The sequence below is a fragment of the Staurois parvus genome, unplaced genomic scaffold (assembly GCF_062004578.1).
Source record: "Staurois parvus isolate SC_StPar_1 unplaced genomic scaffold, SC_StPar_1.0 ptg000420l, whole genome shotgun sequence".
NCBI lineage: Eukaryota > Metazoa > Chordata > Amphibia > Anura > Ranidae > Staurois > Staurois parvus.
In genome coordinates, this window is record NW_028318216.1 from 1,071,553 (window position 1) to 1,097,704 (window position 26,152).

At 42.5% G+C, this 26,152-nt stretch overlaps 1 protein-coding gene across 1 annotated transcript in view; it reads right to left on the reverse strand.

Moving 5' to 3' along the window:
* LOC149454690 (hexokinase-2) overlaps positions 1–11,706 on the reverse strand; it is a 68,050-nt gene extending 56,344 nt beyond the window's left edge. Inside the window, exon 1 of the mRNA XM_089687168.1 lies at positions 11,437–11,706. Coding sequence (XP_089543294.1) covers positions 11,437–11,499 — 63 coding nt within the window. The 5' untranslated portion in view covers positions 11,500–11,706. The remainder of the gene's footprint in view (positions 1–11,436) is intronic.
* Between the last annotated feature and the right edge of the window lie 14,446 nt (positions 11,707–26,152).

Here is a 26,152-nt window from a genome sequence, read left to right on the forward strand (position 1 = left end):
TCCACCCACCCCTTCCTTCCCTCCTTCTTTCCTCCCATCCTTCCACCCATCCCTTTCTTCCTTCCACCCATCCCTCCCTTGCTTCCACCCACCCCCTCCTTCCTTCCTTCCTTCCATCTTTCCACCCCCCCTTCCTTCCTTCCTTCCACCCATCCCTCCCTTCCTTTCATCCACCCCTTCCTTCCATCCACCCACCCTTCCTTCCATCCACCTACCCACCCACCCTTCCTTCCATCCACCTACCTCTTCCTTCCATCCACCCACCCCTTCCTTCCTGCCATCCATTCCTACCTTCCTTCCACCCACCCTTTCCTTCCTGCCACCCACCTGTACCTTCCTTCCACCCACCTGTACCTTCCATCTACTCCTTCCTATGGAAATTATACATTTCTCATTCTTTTATAGACATACAGTGACTACACTCTGAGTCATAGCACAAACATGAGATTCGGACCTCGGCCAGAAGAAAATTATAGTGACCGGACCAGATCTGGAACTGACTGCACTGGTGTGAACTAGGGCCATTGGAATACATGGAAAACACTGTGCATGCATTTTTCATGCAGAAAAAAAATGTAATGGACTGCATATAGTGTGAACTAGCCCTTAAATTGCCAAATGCAACATGCAGATTAATTTTTGTCATGGCCGCGAAGCAAAGCATCATGGCTGTGGAAAGTGTACAGCCAGAGTGGCTTTATGCCCTTCTTTAGGTGGGCAATCAGGGGCCCCTCAGCCCCGCGTGTAAATGAGCGAGGCAAAACTTTTTTTTTTTTTAGATTTGTATAGAGTGGTGAGCGGTTAGGACCACTGACAGGTTTGTTCTCTGTGTCCTGTTAAGGAAATTCACTCTCTCTAATGTACTGATCCTCAATGTCACCAGGAATGAAAGTCAGGGTAAATACAAATTTTTAAGGTGCCTCCAGAAGAGGAATAAAGGGGAAATCCTCTACTTGTTCCACTGACAGCTGTCTAAGAAGAGTTCTCCCTATCACTTCCTCCTGAGTCTACAGGACAGAAAATAAAGAGAAATCTCCCTAATGAGACTGCAAAAAAAAAAAAAATAGCACAAAGGGTTTAAACTCCCCCTACTCTATCCCGTATTAAAAACAGTTTTGCTTTTATATATACTTTTATTTTTCCTCTGCAGTATTAATGGATGTAAGCACCAATTGGATCAACTTCAAGTTTTTAAGAAATATAAAGCTCTAATAAAGACCTATGGTATTATCGAAACATGACAAATGGCTTCTAATGCCAAAGGTTGAGTAGGAGGCCCATTCATGCAAAGAGCCATACACATGAGTTATATACTCATTCTACAAAGGATGCAGGCACAATTCACAGATCAGCACTAGAATGTGAGTTTACAGAGGTGCGCACACTTCATCCTTTGTCCAATCAGAGGCTGAGAAAGAGGTTTGACCTCTGCAGTCATCCCTGCCTAGAGCCTACATCATTACAACCTCCTTGCATCAGCTGTACACTGCAGGGGAATAATGCAGAGGGGGCTGTGTGCATGAACACTTTTCTAACCCTCCTGACCTAGGAAGATTTCTAGCCATGGGAATCTAGGGTTTTATATATATATATATATATATATATATATATATATATATATATATTTTTTTATATATTATACTGTATATATATATATATTTATTTTGTTTTTAATTTATTTATTCCCAGATATATATGTATATGAGAATTTATTTTTTATTTTTATTTATTTGAAGGGTTCAGCGCAGCTGCTTTGAAATTCTGTTGGATGGAACCATCAGCATCCAGCTTCTGATTTATTTTGTATGGGATAGAATGGGCTTGGAGATTAAAGGCCATAGCAGCTTCCATCAGAGGCTTCTGTGGCAGGAGCAGGGCTTTTTTTCAGTAGGAGTGCAGGGAAACGCAGTTCCAGAACTTAATGAACGTAATGGTAAGGGGTGTGCTGGAGGGTGTATTGCTGGCTGCTGAGGATCTGTTGTCGCTGGGGGGGGTCTATTGTTGCAGGGGGATCTACTGTTGTTTGGGCAGGGAACAATTGTTGCTGGAAGGGATCTACTGTTGTCGGAGGAGTCTATTGTTTCTGGCTGCTGGGGGGTCTGTTTACTACTGGCTACTGGGAGATCCATTGTTGCTAGTGGGAGTATATTGTTGCTGGGGTGGATGGTTTCTGGGGTAGTGATATTTTGTTGGTGGGGATTTATTGTTGCTGGAGGATTTATTGTTGCTGGGGAAGGAGGGGTATCTGTTGTTGCTGGCTGCAGGGGATCTTCCTATCCTGATATCATTAATAAATTCCATACAAATTATTTAGCACCACAAAATGATTCTTGGTTCTGTATTCTCTGAAAGAGGTGGTACTGGGAGGTAGGTAGAGGGTGGAATCAAAGAATGGTACCCAGAGGTGGGTAGGGAGAGGAGACAAGGTGTGACTCGGAAGTGGGGAGTTCCTACATCTATTCACTGAGAAAAAAAGCCCTGGGCAGGAGTATATCATAGGCTGCTAATCTATGAAAACTAGATTACATGAAACGTGGTGCTAGACTTAAGTACTAATGTAATCATACTGAAGTGCATCTGCTAGGGCATTACATAAATGACATTACCAGAATGAACATAAAATTACTGGCAGGCACTTCGGATTCAGGCACGTACTGAATGTTGGCAGTCTAAAGTATGCCTTCCGAAGGAAGTTCCTCCTGAGCTGTTAATTGGCCTCTGCTCTTGACCATGCTATTAATGTTTAAGAAATAGATCCAAACACATCAGATCTGCTGAAAATAAAGAGAGGCAACAACAACCCTTTTTACGTTGCTCCAGTTTTCATACAACAACTCAAAGATCTTCGAGAATCTTGATTTGGCCTATTTGATCCAGTTCTCTATATTCCCTCTCTGCACGCCTGCCTTGGAGAAAAGTCTGGAATTAGAATCACAATATGAACCAGTCTGGTTACTTTCCAGGGTTGGGTCTTCAACCATTTTCTTAAGATCTCATAGGATAATGCAGCTTAACCACTTCTCATCCAGACCGGGTAATTATTTTCCTAATGCAGCTTTTACCGCATTTTTTTTTCTATTTGTGGACAAAAGATTGTTTGGACAGTTGTAATGAGTCATCACCGACATATCAAGTCAATTCCCAGAAAGGAAATTCCATTTCCTCCGACCACAGTGTACGCTGCGTTCTGTGGGCAGGAGGCACCACACAGCTTGTACATTAGCAGGTAGTTGTGATAATGTTGGAATGTTTACAATTTGCATTTCTTATCCTTTTCTGGAATTTCAAGCTACTTATCACATTGTGGGATCCCAAACATGGAATCTTCAGCTTCAGATGAACTCTTCATTCAGTTGAAAACTTTGCTCTAAACTGTAAAATATTATGTTACTAGAACCATCTAAATGTAATGACATCTGTCATGATGGCCAATTTTCGAAAAATTAATTAGTGGGAACCCTTTCCTGCTGAGCTGACATAACTAAAATTGTTTGGCTCATGTACATCTCATGTGAGCTAGAGGCCTCATGCTATGGCCTGGTTTAGGCACCTTAAAGGGTATACATAGTAAAAACTGTTTTCCAGGTGCCAACATTGCAGCATACATGTGGTAGGTGAGGGTTATTCCCACATGTATGCTGCCATGGGTTGGCGCCAGGAAAAGAATATTATGGAACATATTGATACAATTTTACATTTTCCTGGCACCAGCATGGCAGCATACATGTGGTAGTATCCCCCACCTACCACATGTATGCTGTCATGGATTGGCACCAGGAAAGTAAAATTATGGTAAGTATTTGATACATTTTTATGTTTTCCTGGCGCCAACATGGCAGCACACATGTTAATAATATCCCCCACCTACCACATGTATGCTTCCATGGATTGGTGCCAGTATAGGAAAATGATGGTAAGTCATTGATACAATTGTCTGTTATTTTTGGTTTTGGCAGCAAAGCGAAGGGTTAAAGCTACTTTAACTGCAACTTTATGTTTTGCTGCCTGTGTACCATTGGGGGAATTTCCTTTTTCTTCAGGAAGTTAGAGGAAATCTCCCAAATGAAGACCATTCTCCCATTAGGGCTCACTTACAGGTGTTTCGAGCCACCACAGATCACTTTTCACAGTGCAGATGTGGCTGACATGTATTCAAGAGGAGATACTGCCATCTCCTAAACGCCTGTGTTTTTTTCCCTTTCAACAGCCAAATGGCCTTTTTTAATAGGAATACCGCATCGCAACTGCAAGTCTAGCGTTTTCACATGAATGGCTCATGTTCAGCCCACTGAATGCAACAGGAGGAATCTTTTTTGGCACATCTTAAAGCAGCAGCACATGTGCACACCCCAATTTGGCTCATTTTGGAGGGAGGGGGAAGGGTGGTAAAAATGCAGATCAACTGCCTAATTTTACTGCTGAAACTGTGAGTATAAACTAAGCCTTAGATAGTTATCTCTAGTACAGGAGTCCCCATTGGAAGATTTCCTGATTTCCCCTTAGCTCTTGCTTTGGGGAGAAGTCTACAGTTTTGGATTCCCCCCCAGTAACAATGGTCACCAGTACAAATAAAAAAATAGGGACACAGACAGTAAAAAAAAAAATAACAGAGGGTTTAGCCCTTCCCCATACTAATTAAATGAAATAAAATGGTTTTGCCTAGAGATGCCCTTTAATCTCCTGCATTTTGAGGAACTTAGGCAAGCGCAAAACTCAGATTCCTGTATTTCCGGGTGGATTCCAAGACGTTCACAGTCTATAATCCTATCTATATTTAATGTATTTCCCAGGGTCTTCTTCTAGTAGATGTGTAGATCCCAAATAGATTTGAGCTTGGGTCTGATGAGAATTTGTGTTTGAACCAACCCAAGCTCATCTCTAGATCCCAAGGGAGCCTCTCAAGGGGCGTCCTTAAAGACATATTGTTGGAATTTGAAACATTTGTCAGCTTCTTTTATGCCTGAACTCCAATAAACTCAATTAACTATTACAAGTAAGATGCTACTCTTGCTTCTGGAGTTTTCACTAATTATCGATATCAGAGAGCAGCATTACGTGCAATGGGGAAGTGAGGTCTTAAAAAAGGGACCCACTGCAGAAATCGCAGTTTTTGGTAGACTTAAAATATTAATACCAAAGCTTAATGCTCAAAACATTGGACAGTTCTAAAACCCTTTGTCTTAAGAAATCAATGACTGTTTATAGCTATTCTGTTGCTCTAATAACCAGAAATATAAATCCTGTCAATCTCTGGTCGACAGGTCTTGCTGGAACTTGCAGTTACTCAGTAGATGGAGAGGTTCCTGTAGTTGTACAATATAATAACACTTATTTATTGAATAGCCTGCCTAATTGCTCTTACAATGCCACATGGCTTTTCTATACATCTTTCTTTAGTATGTTTGTTCTCTCTTATGCTTGAAAGGTCTTCACTCAGCAGTCAAGGATAAACCATTCAAACAGCATCCTCGTCGTCCCGACATATCTCCCTACAGAAATTTTCCTAGAAGCACCCTAGCAACCTTTATTATCAGTCCTTAACACGCAGAGGCATCCAACACACCAGATCAATGTGCCAGAGATAGGAATAAATCAAATGACGCAGAGCCATTATCCCAGCACATGGAGTTTTTGGTTGTCTGGGCATTAAGGCAACTGACTGTGTTGATAGGAGAATCGAGCAATTTTCTTTCCTTCAACCCATGGTTGAAAGAAAGAAAATTGCATAATCTATGGCAGCCTATTGCAAACCAGACAAGGGTCGAGTTCCGAACTAATTTTCTTTAGAAAATCTGAAATTTTGTGCATTTTGTAGTCCGATGGTGCCACCATTGATTTTAAAATTCGACCAACCAAGCTTTAAATTTCACCTCATTTTGCTACAGGAAAGAATTTTCGTGGCCAAGAATTTTCTTTTCTTTCCAGGTCACAGCTCATGTTAAATTATTTTTCAATTACATTTCTCACACAATTCTCCCATCATTGATTAGAATTTGTTCATTTTTCAAAAAATTTCCAGCATGCCCGATCACTCAAATTCGATGGTTGCTCGTAAATTGCCCGTTTCTGTGGCCCACTAATGGTGCGAAATTCAAACGAAAATTCTTAGAAAATATTTTCTAAAGAAAATTATTTCGGAATTCGACTTATAAAGGGCCGGATTAAGTCAATTGACACGAGCACCATAAGGAACCTGAAAGTTGTACATTGGTAGTGATATCATGAAAGCACCCTTAAAATGCATTACAGCTGTTTAATGAAAAGTTAAAGTGGTCGTAAAGGCTGAAGGTTGTATGCATGAAGGTAAAAAAAACTTCAGTGTGCAGCCCCCTCAATACTTACCTGAGCCCAATCCCGATCCAGCGATGTGCACGAGAGCAGTGGCTCTCTTGGGTTTCTCTCGCCTCATTGGCTGAGACATTGGCTACCGCTGCTGTCAATCACAGCCAGTGAGGAAGGGGCGGGGCTGAGACGAGCTCTGTGTGTCTTATAGACAGCTTGCTCTGGGGCACTCAGCAAGGGGGAAGGGGCCAGGAGCCCAAGCGGGGGACCCGAGAAGAGGAGGATCGGGGCTCTGCACAGACCACTGCACAGAGCAGGTAAGTATAACATGGTTGCTTTTTTAATGAAAAAAAATCTGAACATTTACAGACGCTTTAAACCAAGAGCAGCCAATCAGATAATCGCAGCAGGGATATCACATGTAGAAACTGGCTGATATGGGACAGGGCTTAAAGTGACACCAAATGATATCCTTATTCTCCAAAAATAATCCATACACATCCACTACTTAAAGTGTTACTAAACCCACAACAGAAAAATCAGTCTGAATATGCAGTAAAGCATGCTTTTTATATTCACTGTGGAACTTAAGGGGTTAATCCTCTGCATTGTGTAAAAAGGATGTTTGATCCTGTCTTCTCTGATCCTTCCCTTCTTCTACAGTATGTTCCCCATTTCATCTCCTGATAGAACACAGCCTTGGGGACACTCTGCACATGCTCAGTTTGGAGTGTACTGCTAGAGTTTTTCTTTATCTTGCGAGGGTGCATGTGATCAACACAGGGCCAATCAGCACTGTCCAAACAGAGGGTCAGGGGTTATGCAATCTCATAGGGCAGTGAGAGAATGAAAACTCCTCCTACCAGCTTTAACCAGTGCTCAGCTGGACGCTGATAGAAGTCACAAGACTGCTCTAACTGCTGATGAGAAAAGGAATTTAGCAGTTTATATTTACTAAAATGATTGTATTTTCATGTTTTGTGTACTATGGGAGACCAGATATAGCGAATGCAGGGTCTGTTAAAGGGTGGCAAAGTTTGATCTCCATAGACCCACTGTGAGGCTGATTTACTGAAACTGGAGAGTGCTAAATCTGGCACCGCTCTGCATAGAAATCAGCTTAGAGGTTTTTTTTGGCAAGGCTTAATTGAACAAGCTGAAGATAGAGGCTGATTGGCTACTATGCACAGCTGTACCATATTTTACACTCCCCAGTTTAAGGCTCCATTCACACCTGTGCAGTTTGCTTTTTTTCCGTTTGCAATGCTTTTCGCAGTTCGTTTTGCATTTTTCTACATGCGTTTTTTCTGTGATTTTGCTGCGTTTTGTATTCTGTTCAGCTTTTTTTTTTAAAGTGAATTTTTTTTTGCTGAGCAGAATAAAAATACATAACGCAAAACGCGGCAAAATCACAGCAAAAACGCTGCAAAAACACACTACCATGCATTTCAGCAGATTCTCCATTGAACTCTATTGTACCAAAATGCTGCTTTTTGCTTTTAAAAAAGTCCCTGACCCTTTTGAAAAAGGTAGCAGCTCAAAAAAGCATAGAAGTGAACGTATTCCATAGGAAACCATGTTAAATGGACTGTATTGCGTTTCTGCAAAAAGCATTAAAAAACGCATTGGTGTGAATGGATCCTAAGTAAATCACCCCTGTATGTAGGAACATAGTCACCCTCTCTTGCTTGCTCCTGAACTGGAATATGGAATTTGTAGTGTGCATAGAGCAGTGCACATGACTGCAACTAGTGTGCATAGAGCAGTGCACGTGACTGCAACTAGCGTGCACTGCTCATTACAAACAAATGCTAGAGAGAGGGAAAGGGAGAGGTTTGGAACCTCACAGAGGATGTTACAAGGAGGCAAAAAACACAAGAAACTATTTAATGAAAAATAGAGTACAGCGTTTTCAAGAAGAATTTAAAGCGGAGCTCTACCCAAATGGGGAAGTTCCATTTTAAAGAATGATCCCCCGCTTACCATTAAGGACTGGTACCTTTTGGGAGAGGTGGGGGGCAGGTACCTGAATTTGACAGGTATCAGCTCCTACTTCCTTTTTCCATTGCCTAGGCGATGCGAAGCGGAATTTGTCCTCCCCTCCTCCCTCCCCGTAGTCTTCGAGGACACGTGGCAGGTCCCAAAAGACTACGGGACTATTCAGAAAGTGCAGCGCTACTCGCGCATGCGCAGTGGGCATCCTGCTGTGAAGCCGCAAGCTGTCACAGCCAGGTGCTCATACTGAAGATGCTGGCGCCAGGAACACCGGCCGGCTGGTGAAACGGGCTGCAGGGAGGACAGGTAAGTGGCTGGTTTTTAAAAGTCAGCAGCTACAGTTTTTGTAGCTGCTGACTTTTATTTTTTTGCAGTGTGACTGGAACTCCGCTTTAAGTATGGATTATGTTTGGTGAATAAGAATATAGCTTATGATACTTTAAAGCAAAACAGCCCACTCAGTTTAAAATAGAAATGCATAAATAAATATATATACTTTTTTTAAAGTGATCACATATTCTCTGTCCTCAGCTGCATAAAGGGCTTTAAAGAGAATGGAGTGGAGACTGCAGGGGGCGTGTTGGCAGGAGGCAGAGAAACTGCAGTACACTGATCTTGCTAGTGATTAGCTGTGCAGGGGGTGTGTCAGCAGAAGTCTGACCACTGGATTGCTCCCAAGTAGGATTTTCATACATATACATGGCAACACAGACACACATCAGAAGTATGATATGTTGGGCTGACATACAGTTTAAGATCAGATATACAGCAACTTCTGATGCAGAAAATATTTATTGAGAATAAACTCTATCAGATCAATCTTGTTCAGTTTCCATAATGCTAGACATACTTCCTGCTTCAGCCGAACCTTTTCTTTTCCATTGTGTCATCACTGTACTATATAGAGGATGAAACAAAGCACGTGATGATGGGGAAGTCGCAGCCAAGGTAAAGACTGCAGTGCTGCCTGCTACCTTGCTGTAATGATTTCCTTCATTAACAATAGATCACCAGTGTGAGTCTGGACTACAATGACAGGCAGACCAACCAACATGCTCTATACAGACCATCATCCTGGATTCTTACAAAACTACATGGATCAGCTTCACTTTTTCACTTTGCCATGTGGCCATTGTAAAGGTGTAGAAAGCCATGAAATGCCCCTCAGTCCTAGTCCTGACGTATTCATACTGAAGAAGAGCATCTTCAAAGGCTTTATATGAATGTCACTACAGGAAAGAGCAGAGCATTACTGGAAGTTCTCAGTGTTGGCTGTCTACATTATTCTGGGAAGAAATCCATTGGAATTTTAGGCTCAGTGAATAAATGACATGAGAATATGACTGCCCCATGCCATGTCATACTATCCAGCATGTGTGTCCCTGCTAACCTGAACATCCATTCCTGTCCCCAGACACGTGGAGCTGCTACAAGACAAGGTGGTATGCTGGTGGCTGGGAGTCCCTGGATTTCATCATCAGACTAGACCAGAATACATCATTGATTTCAATGGTGACCTTTATTCCAGAGGAATTAACACACTGTTGGAAACTAAAATTACAGAACTGCTACTCAATAAATAAGACAGAGAGGAGGGAGAAAGAGGAATAGAAAAAGAGGGGAGAGAAGGGGGTAGAGACAGAGGAGAAAAAGAGTGGTGAGATGGGGGGGAGAGCAAGAGGAGAGAAAGAGAGAAAAGAGAAGAGAGAAAGGGGGATAGAAAGAGAGGGGGATAGAGAGAGAGGAAAGAGAGGTGAGATGGGGGGAGAGCAAGAGGAGAGAGAGAAGAGAGAAAGGGGGATAGAAAGAGAGGGGATAGAGAGAGAGGTGAGATGGGGGGGAGCAAGAAGAGAGAGAAGAGAGAAATTGGGGATAGAAAGAGAGGGGACAGAGAGAGGAGAGAAAGAGAGGTGGGATGGGGGGAGAGCAAGAAGAGAGAGAAGAGAGAAAGGGGGGAAGGAAAGAGAGGCAGATAGAGAGAGATGAGAGAAAGAGAGGTGAAATGGGGGGTAGCAAAAAAGAGAGAAAGGGGGGACAGAAAGAAAGGGGGGTAGATAGAGAGGAGAGAAAGAGAGGTGAGATGGGGGAGAGTAAGAGGAGAGAAAGGGGGGATAGAGAGGAGAGAAAGAGAGGTGAGATTGGGGAACCAGCAAGAGAAGAGAGAGAGAAGAGAGAAAGGGGGATAGAAAGAGAGGGAAGAGAGGGGGATAGAGAGAGAGAGAAAAAGAAGTGAGATGGGGGATAAAAAGTGGACAGGGAAGTATAGAGAAAAAGAGAGGGAGAGAAGGAGAGAGAAGAGGGGGAAAGAAAGAGAGGGGAGAAGGAGAGATGGGATGGGGGGAGCGGGAAGAGAGAGAGAAGACAGGAAAAGAGAAGTGATGGTGGATAGAAAGAGGACATGGAAGGATAGAGAGATGGGGGGGGTAGAAAGAGGAGAGAGAATGGCAGAAAAAGAGGGGAGAGAGGAGGAATAGAGAGAGAAGAGAAACAGACAGGTGATATGGGGGAGAGAAAGAGGACAAGGAAGGATAGACAAAGAATGAGAGGAATGATGAGAGAGCAGAGAGAGAGATGAGATGGGGAGATAGACAGAGGAGAGAGAAGGATAGAGGGAGAGGGGGATAGAAAGAGGAAAGAGAGAGGGACAAAGACAGGGAAATAAATATAAAAAGAGAGGGTTAGAAAAGAAGAGGGAGAAAGGGAATAGGATAAAAAGGGAGGGAAGGGGTAGATTGTAGAAGGGGGGGGGGGGTAGAGAGAGATGATAGAAAGAGGGGATAGAAAGAGGAGACGGGGGAGATATAAAGAAGGTAGGGAAGCGAGAGCAATAAAAGGATAGATAAAGAAAGGGTGAGCGAAAGGGAAAAGAGAACCAGGGGATAGATAAAGAAAGGCTATGAAAGAGAAGAAAGAGAGGGAGATAGAAGAGCCAGAGAGTAAGATTGGGGGGTAAGAGAGAAAGAGGGACAGAGGAAGAGGGGTAGAGAGAGATGGATAGAAAGAGGGGATAAAGGGAGAGAGGAATGCAAAAGGAGGGAAAGAAAAAAAGAAGGGAGAAAGAAAAAAAGAACGGAGAAAAAAGAAAGAAAGAAAGATAGATAGATCAGTGATCCATGTGATGGGTAGACAACGGTAGGTGACGTAGATGGAGTCACTTACCTTCTGTACTTGGTCATGGTTGAGCTCGGTGAAGAAGTACGCCAGCAGATGAGATGCTATCATGACTAGAACCGGCTGAGCTCCCCTCTAAGGACAATAAATACGATATAAATATGACCTCTCTAGAAATACGTCCCTCTCTCTCTCGGTCCCTCTCTCTCTCTCGGTCCCTCTCGGTCTCTGTGTGTAGCCGTGTGTAGCGCTCTCCTCCGTGGATGTGCCGGCTTTCCTCTGACTTGTGCTCTCTATTACAATGCTCTCCATTCAGTGATGTCGGAGCTGCCAAGCCCCCAGTGATGTCACTGCTTCCCATTAACCCGTTCCCCGCCGAGAGCACGTTCTCTGCATCATCATCATCATCATCATCACCGCCTCTCCCTCCTCCTCTCCCCTGTGAGTCAGTGTCATGTATGTGATCGGGGTGTAGAGAGGAATGGAGGAGGACAGGACCATCTATATACAGTCTATATACAAGGAGATACTTGGTATCCATCCTGAATCCAGGGATGGGGTACAGGGCACTCCCCACCATCATTCCTAGAGACCACCTAATGGGCTCCACTCACTCATCTTTCATATCTTTATTGAAGCCACGTGACTGTCATTGACACGTCTTATTGGCCTCTACTGACAATACCTGACACTTTGTATAACACCTTCTCCTAGAGATCATGAGTGTGGTGAATACAGATTGGTGCACAGTAATTGTAAGCCGTCATGTATGTCCTGTGATGGGGCACTGATTGTTCTTCGACACCACCCGCCATAATGGTGACGAGGATGATGATGATGGGAGCCCGCTATAACATTGCCGGTGTAATACGGCACATAACAGGCGATGGGTTACGATGTACAGGAACCGGTACGACAGTCTATTGGTTTAGGACAGGGGTGTGTGAAAGGCCGACCGGAAAAGAGCCAATCGGAGTGCTCGTGGGCGTGGTCGCCCAACTCGGTGTTCAAGTCTGAGCAGCACGCTGGAGGCTTGATGTGGGCGGGGCGGAGAGATGCCGGTGTGACAGCGCTCTCCTCCCTGGCCGGTGTATGGCACGGAGTGAGCTATGGGTGATGCTGCATAGAGATGAGGGAGAGGGGCAGAGTGGAAGATGCTGCCAGTGGTGTATTCAGGTGTCGTGCTGCCCTAGGTAGCACACAAATTGGCTCCCCCCACAGAAAGACCCTGACATCGAGCAGCATCCCCCACGAAGAGAGCCTGACATTGACCAACAACACTGCAGCCCCCCACCCGAGAGAGCCTTCCACGTCCCCAGGAACAAGAGTCAGGCTCTGCATAAACCATCAAGCAGCCCGCAGCCTCTCTCAGATCCCACCAGGTCCCCATGCTGCGTGTGTCCCTTCTTCCATCCCTTCCTTTGCGGGGCAGCGCTGCCCCCCTGAAAAATGACACTGACCCACTCAGAGGTGTATTTACCACAAGGCAAACGAGGCATTTGCCTAGGGGGGCAGCACTGCCCCTTGGAAGAAGGGACAGAAGAAGGGACACACGCAGTAGGGGACCTGGTGGGTTCCGAGATAGGCTGTGGGTTTCATGACGGTGTATGTACAGCCTGACTCTCGTTCCTGGGGATGTCCAGAGCTGTGAAGGTGAATGTCTTTCTCTCTCTCGCCATGGGTGATGGTGGCTGGTGTATGGGGGCAGTGGTAGTGGAAGGCTCAGGGTAGGGGTGTTGATGGTCAATGTCAGGCTCTCTCTGCGCGGAGGGGGGGGGGGGGTACTGATTTTTTTATTGCCTAGGGCAGCACAAAAGTTAATACACCACTGGCCCCACTGAAATATGCTGCTGCCCCCCCCCCCCCCCCGATAAATGCTGCCCTAGGCAAATTCCCTGTTTGCCTTGTAAATACACCCCTGGATACTGCTAGGATCACTGTAGAAGGCACACCTAGGATCACTGTAGAAGACACACCTAGGATCACTGTAGAAGACACTGCTAGGATCATTACAGAAGACAATGCTGGAATCATTGTAGAAGACACTTCTAGGATCATTGTAGAAGACACTGCTGGGATCATTGTAGAAGACACTGCTGGGATCATTGTAGAAGACACACCTGGGATCATTGTAGAAGACAGTTCTGTCATTGCAGAAGACATACCTGAGATCATTGCAGAAGACTCACCTAGGATCATTGTAGAAGACACTTCTAGGATCATTGTAGAAGACACACCTAGGATCATTGTAGAAGACACTTCCGGGATCATTGTAGAAGACACACCTGGGATCATTGTAGAAGACACGTCTAGGATCATTGTAGAAGACACACCTGGGATCATCGTAGAAGACACTTCTAGGATCATTGTAGAAGACACGTCTAGGATCATTGTAGAAAACACCCCTGGGATCATTGTAGAAGACACTTCTAGGATCATTGTAGAAGACACACCTAGGATCATGGTAGAAGACACTTCTGGGATCATTGTAGAAAACACTTCTAGAATCATTGTAGAAGACACACCTGGGATCATTGTAGAAGACACTTCTAGGATCATTGTAGAAGACACACCTAGGATCATTGTAGAAGACACACCTGGGATCATTGTAGAAGACAGTTCTGTCATTGCAGAAGACATACCTGAGATCATTGTAGGAGACTCACCTAGGATCATTGTAGAAGACACTTCTAGGATCGTAAGCTCGAAAGAGCAGAGCCCTCAATCCCCTCATGTTTTGCATTGTATTGGTATTGTTCTGTCACATGATCTGTCCCCCTCTGTAATGTACAGCGCTGAGCGAACTATTGGCGCTTTATAAATACTGTATTATAATAATAATAATAATAATAATTGTAAAAGACACACCTAGGATAATTGTAGAAGACACTTCCAGGATCATTGTAGAAGACACACCTGGGATCATTGTAGAAGACACGTCTAGGATCATTGTAGAAGATCCACCTAGGATCATTGTAGAAGACACTTCTGGGATCATTGTAGAAAACACTTCTAGAATCATTGTAGAAGACACACCTGGGATCATTGTAGAAGACACTTCTAGGATCATTGTAGAAGACACTTCTAGGATCATTGTAGAAGAGACGTCTAGGATCATTGTAGAAGACACAGCTGGGATCATTGTAGAAGACACTTCTAGGATCATTGTAGAAGACACACCTAGGATCATTGTAGAAGACACTTCTAGGATCATTGTAGAAGACACACCTAGGATCATTGTAGAAGACACTTCTAGGATCATTGTAGAAGACACACCTGGGATCATTGTAGAAGACACTTCTGGGATCATTGTAGAAGATATTTCTAGGATCATTATAGAAGACACTTCTAGGATCATTGTAGAAGATACTGCTAAGATCATTGTAGAAGACAGTGCTAGGATCATGGTAGAAGACAGTGCTAGGATAATGGTATAGAAGACATTTCTAGGATTGTGGTATAGAAGACATTGCTAGGATCGTGGTAAAAGACACTGCTAGGATCATTAAAGAAGACACTGCTAGGATCATTGTAGAAGACACATCTAGGATCATTGTAGAAGACACATCTAGGATCCTTGTAGAAGACATTGCTAGGATCATGGTATAGAAAACATTGCTAGGATCATTGTAGAAGACACTTCTAGGATCTTTGTAGAAGACATTGCTAGAATAATTGTAGCAGACATTGCTAGGATCATGCTAGAAACCCTTTCTTCCACTGCATTTCAGCGGAACACAATATGTGCATTGTGGTGCATTGTCCAGTGCTGTAAGTCTTTTGGGGTGCTATTCACAATAAATGGCACTGTACCACAGTAGGACATGAGCATTGACACAAATTACTATAATGCATAAGTTTGAATGGGCTTGAGCTTAAGAAAATCATATGATCTTTTCTTCTGTCAATGACATTTTCCTCTCCAGCTCCCTCAATCTACTTGCTATTACCAAAACCAGGCTCCAGGAATCCGACACTGCCTCTCCAGCTGCCCTGTCCCATGGTGTCCTCCTCTGGACTCACTCACCCAGACCCAGCAGATGAAAAGGAGGCGGAGTTGGACTTCTCCTCTCACCACAAAGCCCCTTCCAGGTTCTTCTTACACCTCCCTCTCTTTCCCTCTATTCCTTTGAAGTGCACTGCATTCGTTTTTTTCTCCAGTTTGAAGATTGCAGTAATTTACCGGCCTCACAGCCCTGTGGCACACTTTCTCGATGATATCTCCACATTGCTACCATACTTTCTCTCCTCTGAAGTATCTGCCATCATTCTTGGTGACTTTAACATTCCAATTAATGTTAACTTCTCAACTACTCAACATAACCTCCTCTTTTTACCTAACACAATGGACTCAAACCGCCACTCACTCCAATGGCAACACCCCTGACCTTGTATTCTCCCTCTTCTGCACTCCCTGCAGCTTCTTTATCATCCCCTTTCCTCTCTCTGATCACAACCTTATCAGTTTCACACTCTCCCTGTCTCCTACCTCATATGCCGCCAACCTACTAATGGTTATCCACAGGGACTTTTGCCACCTCAACCCTTCCCTTCTTCATCCTGCTACTGACTGCCTTTATGATAAAATCACACCCCTATCATGTATGCAAATTATGCCTTTGAATATTTTAATGGTCTGTTGAGTTTATAACACAGACTAAGGGTTTTATGTGATTCTACTACCAATGCATTTTTATTGTGATCCTTATGGGCAAGCATTGTGTGTAATTTAATGCTATTTGTTTCTATGATCACACTTCATGTCAATTGTGTACAATTTGGGTCAATAACCCCCCCCCCCCCCACAGTTGGAGGAAGCTGCCCAACATCATGTGATTTCACCATTTAGCTTTACAAAGACTGTGTATCAGGCAGGATTGGCTTTGAGGAAGAGGGGACTGTCCCTTGAAACACGTCAGCCATCTGAGGGACTTCTCGAGATTTGGGAGTTGACCTGGTGACCTAGTCGCTTTGGAAATTATGATGCCTTTGATACATAATTGTTTGTGAGTATATATTTTGGTGTTTTCATAAAAATTTTATTCTCAGGTAATGCATTAGGCTGGTGTGCCCTTTCTTCCATTGTTTTTGCCGATCCACAACTGTATGAGTTGCTACCTCACTAACAAAAACCTTCTTGATCCCCTACAGTCTGGCTTTTGCCCACAACATTCCACTAAAACCGCCTTTTTAAAACTCAGCCCTTTTAAAACTCACCAATGACCTACTAAAATCAAGGACCAGTACTCCATACTCATACTCTTTGACCTTTCTGCTGCTTTTGACACAGTTGACCACCCAGTTCTCCTCAAGAAACTCCACTCCCTTGGCCTCCATGACTCTGCTCTTTACTGGTTCTACTTCTACTTATCTCAGCGCACTTTCAGTGTAACATACAATACCATCTCCTCTGCTCCTCCTCCTCTTTTTTTTGTTGTAACCCAAGGCTCCGTCCTCAGGCCCCTATTCCTCTCTCTCTATGCCTCTCCCCTGCACCAGTTGGTAGCCTCCCATGGTTTCTAATATCACCTCTATGTTGATGACACCCATATCTATCTCTAAACTCCTCAGCTCACCCCCTCAATCTCCTTATGCATCACAAATTTACTGAGTGACATATCACTATGGATTTCATACCACTTCCTCAAACTCAATCTTTCCAAATCTGAGCATGTCATATTTCCTCCTCTCCGATCCCCTCCCCACAACTTTACCATTGAGATCAATGGAAAAACCATTGGTCCCCGCACACATGCCAGGGTGCTAGGTGTAATCCTAGACTCTGATCTCTCCTTCAGCTCCCACATCCAATCTCTGGCTAAATCTTGTCCCTTAACCTGTGCAACATTTCCAGAAATCGCCCCTTCCTGACTAACGACACCACAGAACAGCTTATTCACTCCTTGGTTATTTTCCGCCTTGGCTACTGCAACTCCCTCCTCACTGGCCTACCCCTGCACAGACTATCCCCCCTTCAGTCTATTATGAATGCTGCTGCTGGACTAATACACCTTACTAACCGATCCGTGACTGCTGCCCCTCTCTGCCAATCCCTTCACTGCCTTCCACTAGCCCAACATATAAAATTCAAAATACTAACCACAACGTACAAAGCCATCCAAAACGTTACCTCCAGCTACATCACCAACCTCATCTGCAGATATTGCCCAAATCATCTTCAACGCTCCTCTCAAGACCTCCTGCTCTCCAGTTCCCTTGTTACCTCCTCCCATGCTCACCTCCATGACTTCTCTAGAGTATCTCCCAACCTCTGGAACTCCCTGCCCCAGTATGTCCGATTAGCTCCTACCCTGTCTGTCTTTAGGCAATCCTTAAAAACACATTTATTGAGGGAAGCCTAACCCACCTCCACCTAAGAACTGTACTTGAGTCACCTCCATTAAATCATCCTCTGCAGCTATTACATTCTGTACTGCCTCCCCTTCCTTTAGATTGTAAGCTGCATGAGCAGGGCCCCCCTATTCCTTCTGCATTGAACTGTATTGTAATTTTACTGTCCCCCTTTTAAAGTGCTGTGTAAACTGTTGACGCTATATAAATCCTGTATTATAAAAATAATAATAATATTAAGATGTGCATTGTGGTGCAGTGTCCACTGCTGTAAGTCTGTTGGGGTGCCATTCATAATAAATGGCACTGCACCACCATAGGACGTGCATTGACACGTTACTACAATGCATAAATCTGAATGGGCTTGAGTTTAAGAAAATCATAAACTTCACAGCAGATTTAGCAGTCAACTGGCTGTAACAAATTTAGTTAAATAATTTGTTATTGTTATCGTTGGATAAGAATCTGTGCTCCGTGTTCCCAAGAGAAATGTTTCCATTAGTCCGTTTTTAAATGTTTCTGGAGTGGAGGTTCTCCTAGATCTTACTATAATTCTGTCAGTAGACTCTTGGGCAAAAAAAAAAATCCACCTCAGGAGAATATTCTTAGATTTATTTGGAATCACAGTTTTTTTAATTTTTCCAGGAAAAGAATGGTGTATGGCCTTTCAGTTTTTCCATATGCATGCAGCAGAGTTAGAAAAACATTAGTAGGCAATTTCAGAGGAAAGGGGGTGTTATGTTTTATTCATTTAGATAATGTTCATCATTCCACAATACAAAATCATTCTGGAGTGTCTACATGGATTCATATGCTGCAATCCTTGGAGTTTCAAATAAAAAGCTTTCTCTAGGGCCAATTCAATGCATTCAATTTCTGAGTTTACATCTTATCCCAGGCAAGCTTCCATTGGCAGTCCCTGTAGAAAAATTTCAGGCCATTTAGTCATATTTTTCAATGAAAATTTAGGGAAAAGATTACTGCTATAATAAACTGGTTGAACTTATAAATTGATATAACTTTCAGTCTCCAGGGAATTAATTGTATTGTAGAGAGCTACAGTTTATTTCTACTGCTAATCGTTCCATCAGAAATTTATGGACTTTTAGGCCTCCCTTGTGAACCATAGGAAGAACTGGAAACTTGGCTAGAGTGAGCCCTTGCCTCACAAAGATTAAAAGAGAAATATGGGAAACATTTTTTTTTTAAATCATACTTACCTAGGTGTATGTAGCATTGGTCCAATGCTGCATCTGTCCCCCACCAGCTTTTGACCGCTGATCACTGAGTTCTCACCACCACTGTGAGCAAAGAGTGGTGACTGACAGTCACCACTGTCTGCTCTGTCCATCTACGCTCACTGGAGCATTGGGCTGTGTAGGGGGTGGAAGTGGCAGGCTCAGGCTCTCAGCGGCTTGCTCGGAGGCTGAGCCAAGTGCAGCTCCAGACTCTGGGGTTGATCCCAACCATATGGTTGTGATCCTTCTCCAGCCTGGGCCAGCTCTTTGATGTAAGTTGACAGTGTGCTTCAGCCCACTGTCAGCTGAAAATGGGTCACAGGAGTGCAGAACGAACTGCACCCCTGTGATCCATGGGATAAATACAGCCTAAAGAGCTTGGCCTGTACTACTTCTTTAATGCAGGCCCAAAATCTGTATGTAATAATGTACCCTTTTTAAGAATGGTTAAAGATGAACTCTGGAAGTGTTACAAAATCTAACCCCAGTAACCCCCTCCTCTTAGCCACACTGAAAGGGTTATATGTTTGTTAAGTCTAGGGGTAGAAAAATAAGGCATAATAGTCCTCACTGCAGCAGGCTCCAGCACTCTCCTCCTTCTCTCTGGCGATCTGGGTTGTGGCTCTTCACATATCATGTATGATTATTGGTCTTTCATTGTACTTGGTGACATCAGCATGCAACCAGTTATATTTTTTTTTATGCCGGTCTACTTGTCTGGAACCAGTTTCTCCATTCCTGACCTGGCCATCAGCCTACTCACCCTGCTGTTCTGTGCTTTCTGCTCTGATCTTCCATCTGATGAACTGCACCATCTTGTATCTGTTGTGTCTTTGGCCGTCTGTTGCTCCTGGCAGCACAAACTGTCTACGAAACTCTATAACATTGCTCTTCCACTCCTTTGGAGTTTAACTTGATTAGGGATATCTAAAATCTTTCTTTATTTAACATAGACTGACTTCTTAAACAGACTTGCAGAATTTAGAAAGAAAACTAAGAATGAATGGCAAAATTCAGTCAAACTAATTATATCTTTTGTAACATTTTACAGAAATTCTCTTTCCCATTGACTCCAATGCATTTTGCAGAAATTTGGTGTAAGTGAAAAATATAAATTGAAGGGAAAATGATTTTACATTTGTTGAAATGCACTGGAGTCAATGGGAAAGCAATTTTACTGGAATGTTGCCAAAGGGAAAGTTTTGCCCCTCGTCACCAAGAAAACTTCCCAGTGTCCTTATTGCTGAGCCCTTATTTAGAGCTGCTTAGAATTATGCTGTTGGCTGTTTGGACTGATGTAAGTAATTAAATACTGGCCACTTTTAATACTGCTGTTTGAGGGGAGCAGTTGCTGCTAAAGAAGTCTCGCTAGGGGTGTTTGGCAACCATCAAAAGAGATGGTCTTCTATTAGTTTGTTCACTAAGAATTACTGGCATCCTGAGAAGAATGTCTTCCATGAGGAAAGACATCAAAATTGTGCTATTTTCCCATCAGCTGTTGCTAGGAGGCAACCTCCAAACAAACAGGACATTCCAACCTGCAAGAATCCTTTGTCCAAAGAAATGAATTGCCATGTAGCAATAGCTCCATTGCCTCCATCCGAAGATCTTGTTTATTCCTGAAGATTTTACGCTTTCTATAATATCTGACAATGGGGGCGGGGAGGGGTTGGATTCTTTATATCCTGACATCTCTTTTTGCTCTCTTCTTTAAAGAGGACCTGTCACCAACCTAAAAAAATTACAGGAAAACGCATAGAAAGATCAAGTGTTTTAAGGGTGGGTTTACACCAGATGTGTTGGGATTGTGCTCATCAAACCTTCCCAGTTCAATCCTAATGCATAGAAAAGCCAAATGCTTTGTTTTGTATTAGGTTAGTTCACACCAACTTGTTGCGGTGGTGTACTCTACAAAAAGTACAGTATGCAGTACTTATTTTCAGTGCAGTGCAACTCTATCTACTGCACTTTATGACATTTTGTTAAAATTAAAAAAAAAAATTTTGCAGTGCAATGTGCTTTTTCAGCAGCATGGCATCGCAGCCTTTTGGTGTAAAGGAGTCCTAAATGCCTACTTGGAGTGTTTTTTCCTTTCCATAAATGTTCATGTAGTTGCTGGGGGAAGACTAGAGAGAAACACTATAGAGTGTTGTTTGAGTGACAAACTGAGTGTGTAGGGCTGATGAAAACAAAGGTGACGGCACCCAGCAGCAGTCTCAGGTCTTTTGGTTTTCTATACAAGGGGGATTTTTACAGACTAATAAAATACGTAAAATGTACATATAATTATCTTATGGAAAGATTTTGTTGAATATAACTCCAGGAAGGAGCCAACTGAGAAGGTCAATTCAACGGAACGTTATCTCCGCTTAACATCATCTGTTTTTATTCAACACTGTGTTGGCTGGTTTCTTCATACTATGGTTCATGTTTCTTAGAACTATATCAGCCACATCAGTACTGTCTCTGCCATGACTATTTTTAAGAGATTTTACAGTGATTATGGAGTACTTTATGGTTTCATTAATTTTCCCATTCTCCTTGTTTCAGTAAAGCTGGCTGTACACTGTATTATCTTTGTCTGGTTCTTGAGGAACCACCTGAAATTTGTTCAGTGGATGGCCCTGTCAGCTGCCTCCCACTAAACATTCCTCAACTGAAAAATCAAAGGAGTCTGGTGAAAACTGTTGGTCAAAAAGTGGCTGCATCCAACAAGATGCAGCTGCTGTATCTTGCTGCCAGCTGTAAAAATACTAACAGTGTGCAACCAGCTCATAGAGCAGCACAGAAGAGGCATTTCAGACAGAAATAACATCAGCCTTGTGGTGTTTGCTTTTAGATAAGACTTTTACTTTTAACCCCTGGTTCACACTAGTGTGGCCCACGTTTGCTCGGGCATGGCAACCCATCCCATATGGAAGAAAAATATATTTGAAATATATTTAAAAAATATTCGTCCCAAATATATTGCCATATATTTGAAATACTACAATTTTGGCCATGTTCAATATATTTCAATATATATATATATATTACACACATATATATATATATATATATATATATATATATAAATAAATACATACATACATACATATAAAAATACATACATACACACACACTTCAGGTTGAAATGCGTTATTACAAAATATATGAAATATATTTTTAAAAATACATTTCAAATATACTGTATGTCTTTAAAAATACAAATCTAAATTTTTGGAATGCATTCCAAAAATGTAGATTTGTATTTTTAAAGACATACAGTATATTTGAAATGTATTTTTAAAACTATTTTTCATATATTTCGTAATAAAAGCGCATTTCAACATGCTGTGTGTGTGTGTGTATGTATATATATATATATATTGAATATGTCCAAAATTTTAGTATTTGAAATATATGGCAATATATTTGGGAAGAATTTCTTGAGGTCCAAGAATGTCAGAACAGTACAGATACCCCGCAAATGACCACTTTTTGCAAAGTAGACAGTCCGACATATTTCATAAGAGGCATAAGAGGCATGGTGAGTTTTTTGAAGTTGTAGTTTTTTTTTTTAACATACTGTCACCAGTGCAGTACAGCGTCATCATTTAACTGGCATGGTGATAATCAGGGACACTGACTGGTGACAATATGAAAAAAAAATTATAATTTTTTAAAGAAAATTTTATTAGTTTTAATTTTTTATTACATTTTTTTTCTTTTTTTTAAGATTTTTTTTCATATTTCACTATGACCAAAGTAGTACAATGTTACCATAGTAACTAGTAACATAGTACTATAGGCCAGGCAGGACCCTGTTAATCACATGATACAGGGTGCTGTGATTGGCCCAGGTACCATGTGATACCTGTCGGCCAATAACAGCACCACTATAGGAATCATAACTGTTATGTATCACATTATTCATAACAGCTTTGATGACATTGTGATTATGCGGCTGGGTACCGGGAGTCGAAATCTGCTGTGTGCTGTGGACACAGCAGTCGTGAATGCCCAGGGGGCACGCAGGTGTGCATGCGCTAAGCGATTTACAGGTATGTCACTTTGTCTGTAGCTGCTGCCTGTCCCTTAGTTCCAGTGAAGGGAACTTTTAAGGTGTCAGCATACCAAGACATTTTGGATAACTTCATGCTCCAAACTTTGTGGGAACAGTTTTGGGATGGCTCCTTCCTGTTCCAACATGACTGCACACCAGTGCACAAAGCAAGGTCCATAAAGACATGAATGAGCGAGTTTGGGGTGGAGGAACCTGACTGGCCTGCACAGAGTCCTGACCTCAACCTGATAGAACACCTTTGGGATGAATTAGAGTGGAAATTGAGAGCCAGGCCTTCTCCTCCGACCAGGGGTGGACTGACTATTTGGAAACTCGGGCAGTACCCGAGGGCCCGGGGTCAGTAGGGGGCCCCATGAGATGCCCCTGGTACCTTTTTTCATAGGCTTTTTTGAGTTTGGGCAAGGACACAGGGGCCCAATGATCCCCTATTGCCCGGGGGCCCCATGAGTTGTCAGTCCGCCCCTGCCTCCGACATCACTGTGTGACCTCACAAATGCTCTTCTGGAAGAATGGTCAAATGGAATGTCTTCCATAGACACACTCCTAAACCTTGCGGACAGCCTTCTCAGAAGAGTTGAAGCTGTTATAGCTGCAAAGGGAGTGCCAACTCAATATTGAACCCTACAAACTAAGATTGGGGTGCCATTAAAGTTCATGTGCGTGTAAAGGCAGCGTCCCAATGACTTTGGCAATATAGTGTACATGTTCATGTCACCTTGAATCAGTATCCAATATTTTTTTCTTAGCAAAAAAAGGTGACTGAACTGATGAAATTTGTGTGAAAGGACTGAAATTGGCCGTGAAAGGAGTGTAACCCTCTACAGTTTTTTCAACATAACCCTTCCTAGTGATCCATTGTTTACATACAGATAGTGCTTTATATTACTACCTACGTAGACACACACCTTCCAAGTCCCATAGTAACGACTTACATTACTCATATCACACCTGTCAACTGGCTGAATGTTTATACAGTATATGTTTTATATATTTTACATCCGGAATATTACACATACCGCTACTGCCTATAAGCACTTTACACATTCTCACCATTTTTAAATAGGGTGGTGTAGCACTTAATTTATAAGGGATTGAAAGTTTGCATCACCAAAGTTCTGGCACATTAACCACCTTACCCCCAGGCCAATTCTGACATTTCTGTCATACATGTAAAAAGCATTTTTTTTTTTGCTAGAAAATTACTTAAAACCACCAAACACTGCATATATTTGAAAGCAGAGACCCTGGAGAATAAAATGGAGGTTGAAGAAATTTTCTGTTGATATTTGCACAGCCAGTTTTTAAATGCAAATTGGTAGGAAGAAATATGCTTTAATGAATTTAAGTGCACAAAAACAAAATATAATATCCAATTTTTTGGTAAAATACAAAAGAAAGTATTACAATGAATAAATAGATACCTAACATTTCATACTTTAAAACTGTGTAGGGCCGAGGAAGGTGCCAAAATATAGTGCCAAAAAAACTCCATAGGCGACGCTTTAAAGTGGTTCTAAAGGTTGAAGGTTTTTTACCTTCATGCACTCTATGCATGAAGGTAAAAAAACCTTCTGTATGCAGCAGCCCCCCCCAATTCTTACCTGAGCCACCTCTCGATCCAGTGATGTCCACGAGAGCCTCGGCTCTACGGGGACTCTCATTTCCGATTGGCTGAGGCATCAGGAGATGGATGGAGCACGCCTGCTTGGGTGCCCTTTTGGGAGCCAGAACCGTTGGCGAGGGTGATTTGTGCAAAACCATTGCACAGAACAGGTAGGTATGACATTTGTTATTTAACCGCTTCCACGCTACCCTATAGCAGAAATACTGCTAGCAAAAACGTAGCAGAATACATTTTGGCCTAAATTTATGACGAAATTTTATTTATTTTATTTTTTTATTGGACATGTTTAATAGCAAAAAATCAAAAATATAGTTTTTTTCTCAAAATAGTCTTTTTTTGTTTATAGCACAAAAAATAAAAAGGCGATCAAATACCACCGAAAGAAAGCTCTATTTGTGGGAACAAAAGAATGTAAATTTCATTTGGTTGCAGCGTTGCATTACCACGCAATTGTCAGTTAAGGTAACACAGCACCATATTGCAAAATATGGCTTGGTCAGGAAGGGGGGTAAATCCTCTGGAGGGCAAGTGGTTAAAGAAACCAGAAAAAACTTTGATATTTTAAAAGCCTTTACAGGTTACCAATTTAGAGTTACACAGGAGGTCTGGTGCCAGAATTACTGCGCCTGTTCTGAAGTTCACTGTGATACCTCACATGTGTGGTGCGATCACTATTTACATATGCGTGCAGGACTTATGTTTGTATTTGCACATGAGCAGGGGGGACATTTATTATTTATTTTTTTAAACTTTTTTTACACTGTCCCTTTAATTTTTTTATCAACTTTATTGCTATCACAACATCCCTTGTGATAGCAATAAGCATTACAGTCCTCTTTATGGAGAGATCTTATGCCCCAAGACCCCATATCTCTCCTGTGCCCTCAAAAGCATCTGATCAAACTGAGATCTGTTTGATCAGATGCTTTACAAGCTGGTAATGGCTTGTAAACATCAAACTAAAACTGTAAGTGATGAAATCCTTGTCACTTCTGGTTCTGTGGCAGCACCCAGATATTGCAGAGTTCCCCTTTATCTCTAGCAGCCTCTGCTTGCAAAAGCAAGGTCACCAGCTCACTTCCCCCCTCCCTTATTTCCTGTGAATTAATGTGTTCCAGCTTGTAGCTGGTATCCTTATCTGGAGCTGGCATTCAAGGCCGCATACTGCACAGCCTTTTGAATGTACAGAAAGTGAAAGAGGAAAAATATGCATTGTGACGTAATTGTTAAAATCTATACTCTGTGAGATGTTTTGAAGAAACTTAGCTTTGCAAACATGAGTCTGGCTAAGTCTCAACCAGCGCTGGTTAAATAAAAGGTTTGTTTTCCTCACGTTTGTGTCCGGACTTTACCTGGTATCCCCTAAGTTGTCGCTACAGTTCCTTACATTAAAGAGGGAAGGCGTGTATGGATGTACCTATTCCTCTAAGTGTACATGGATAACAAACAGCGACAGTGCAGGGCCCCCTTCTGCGCACTGTAGAA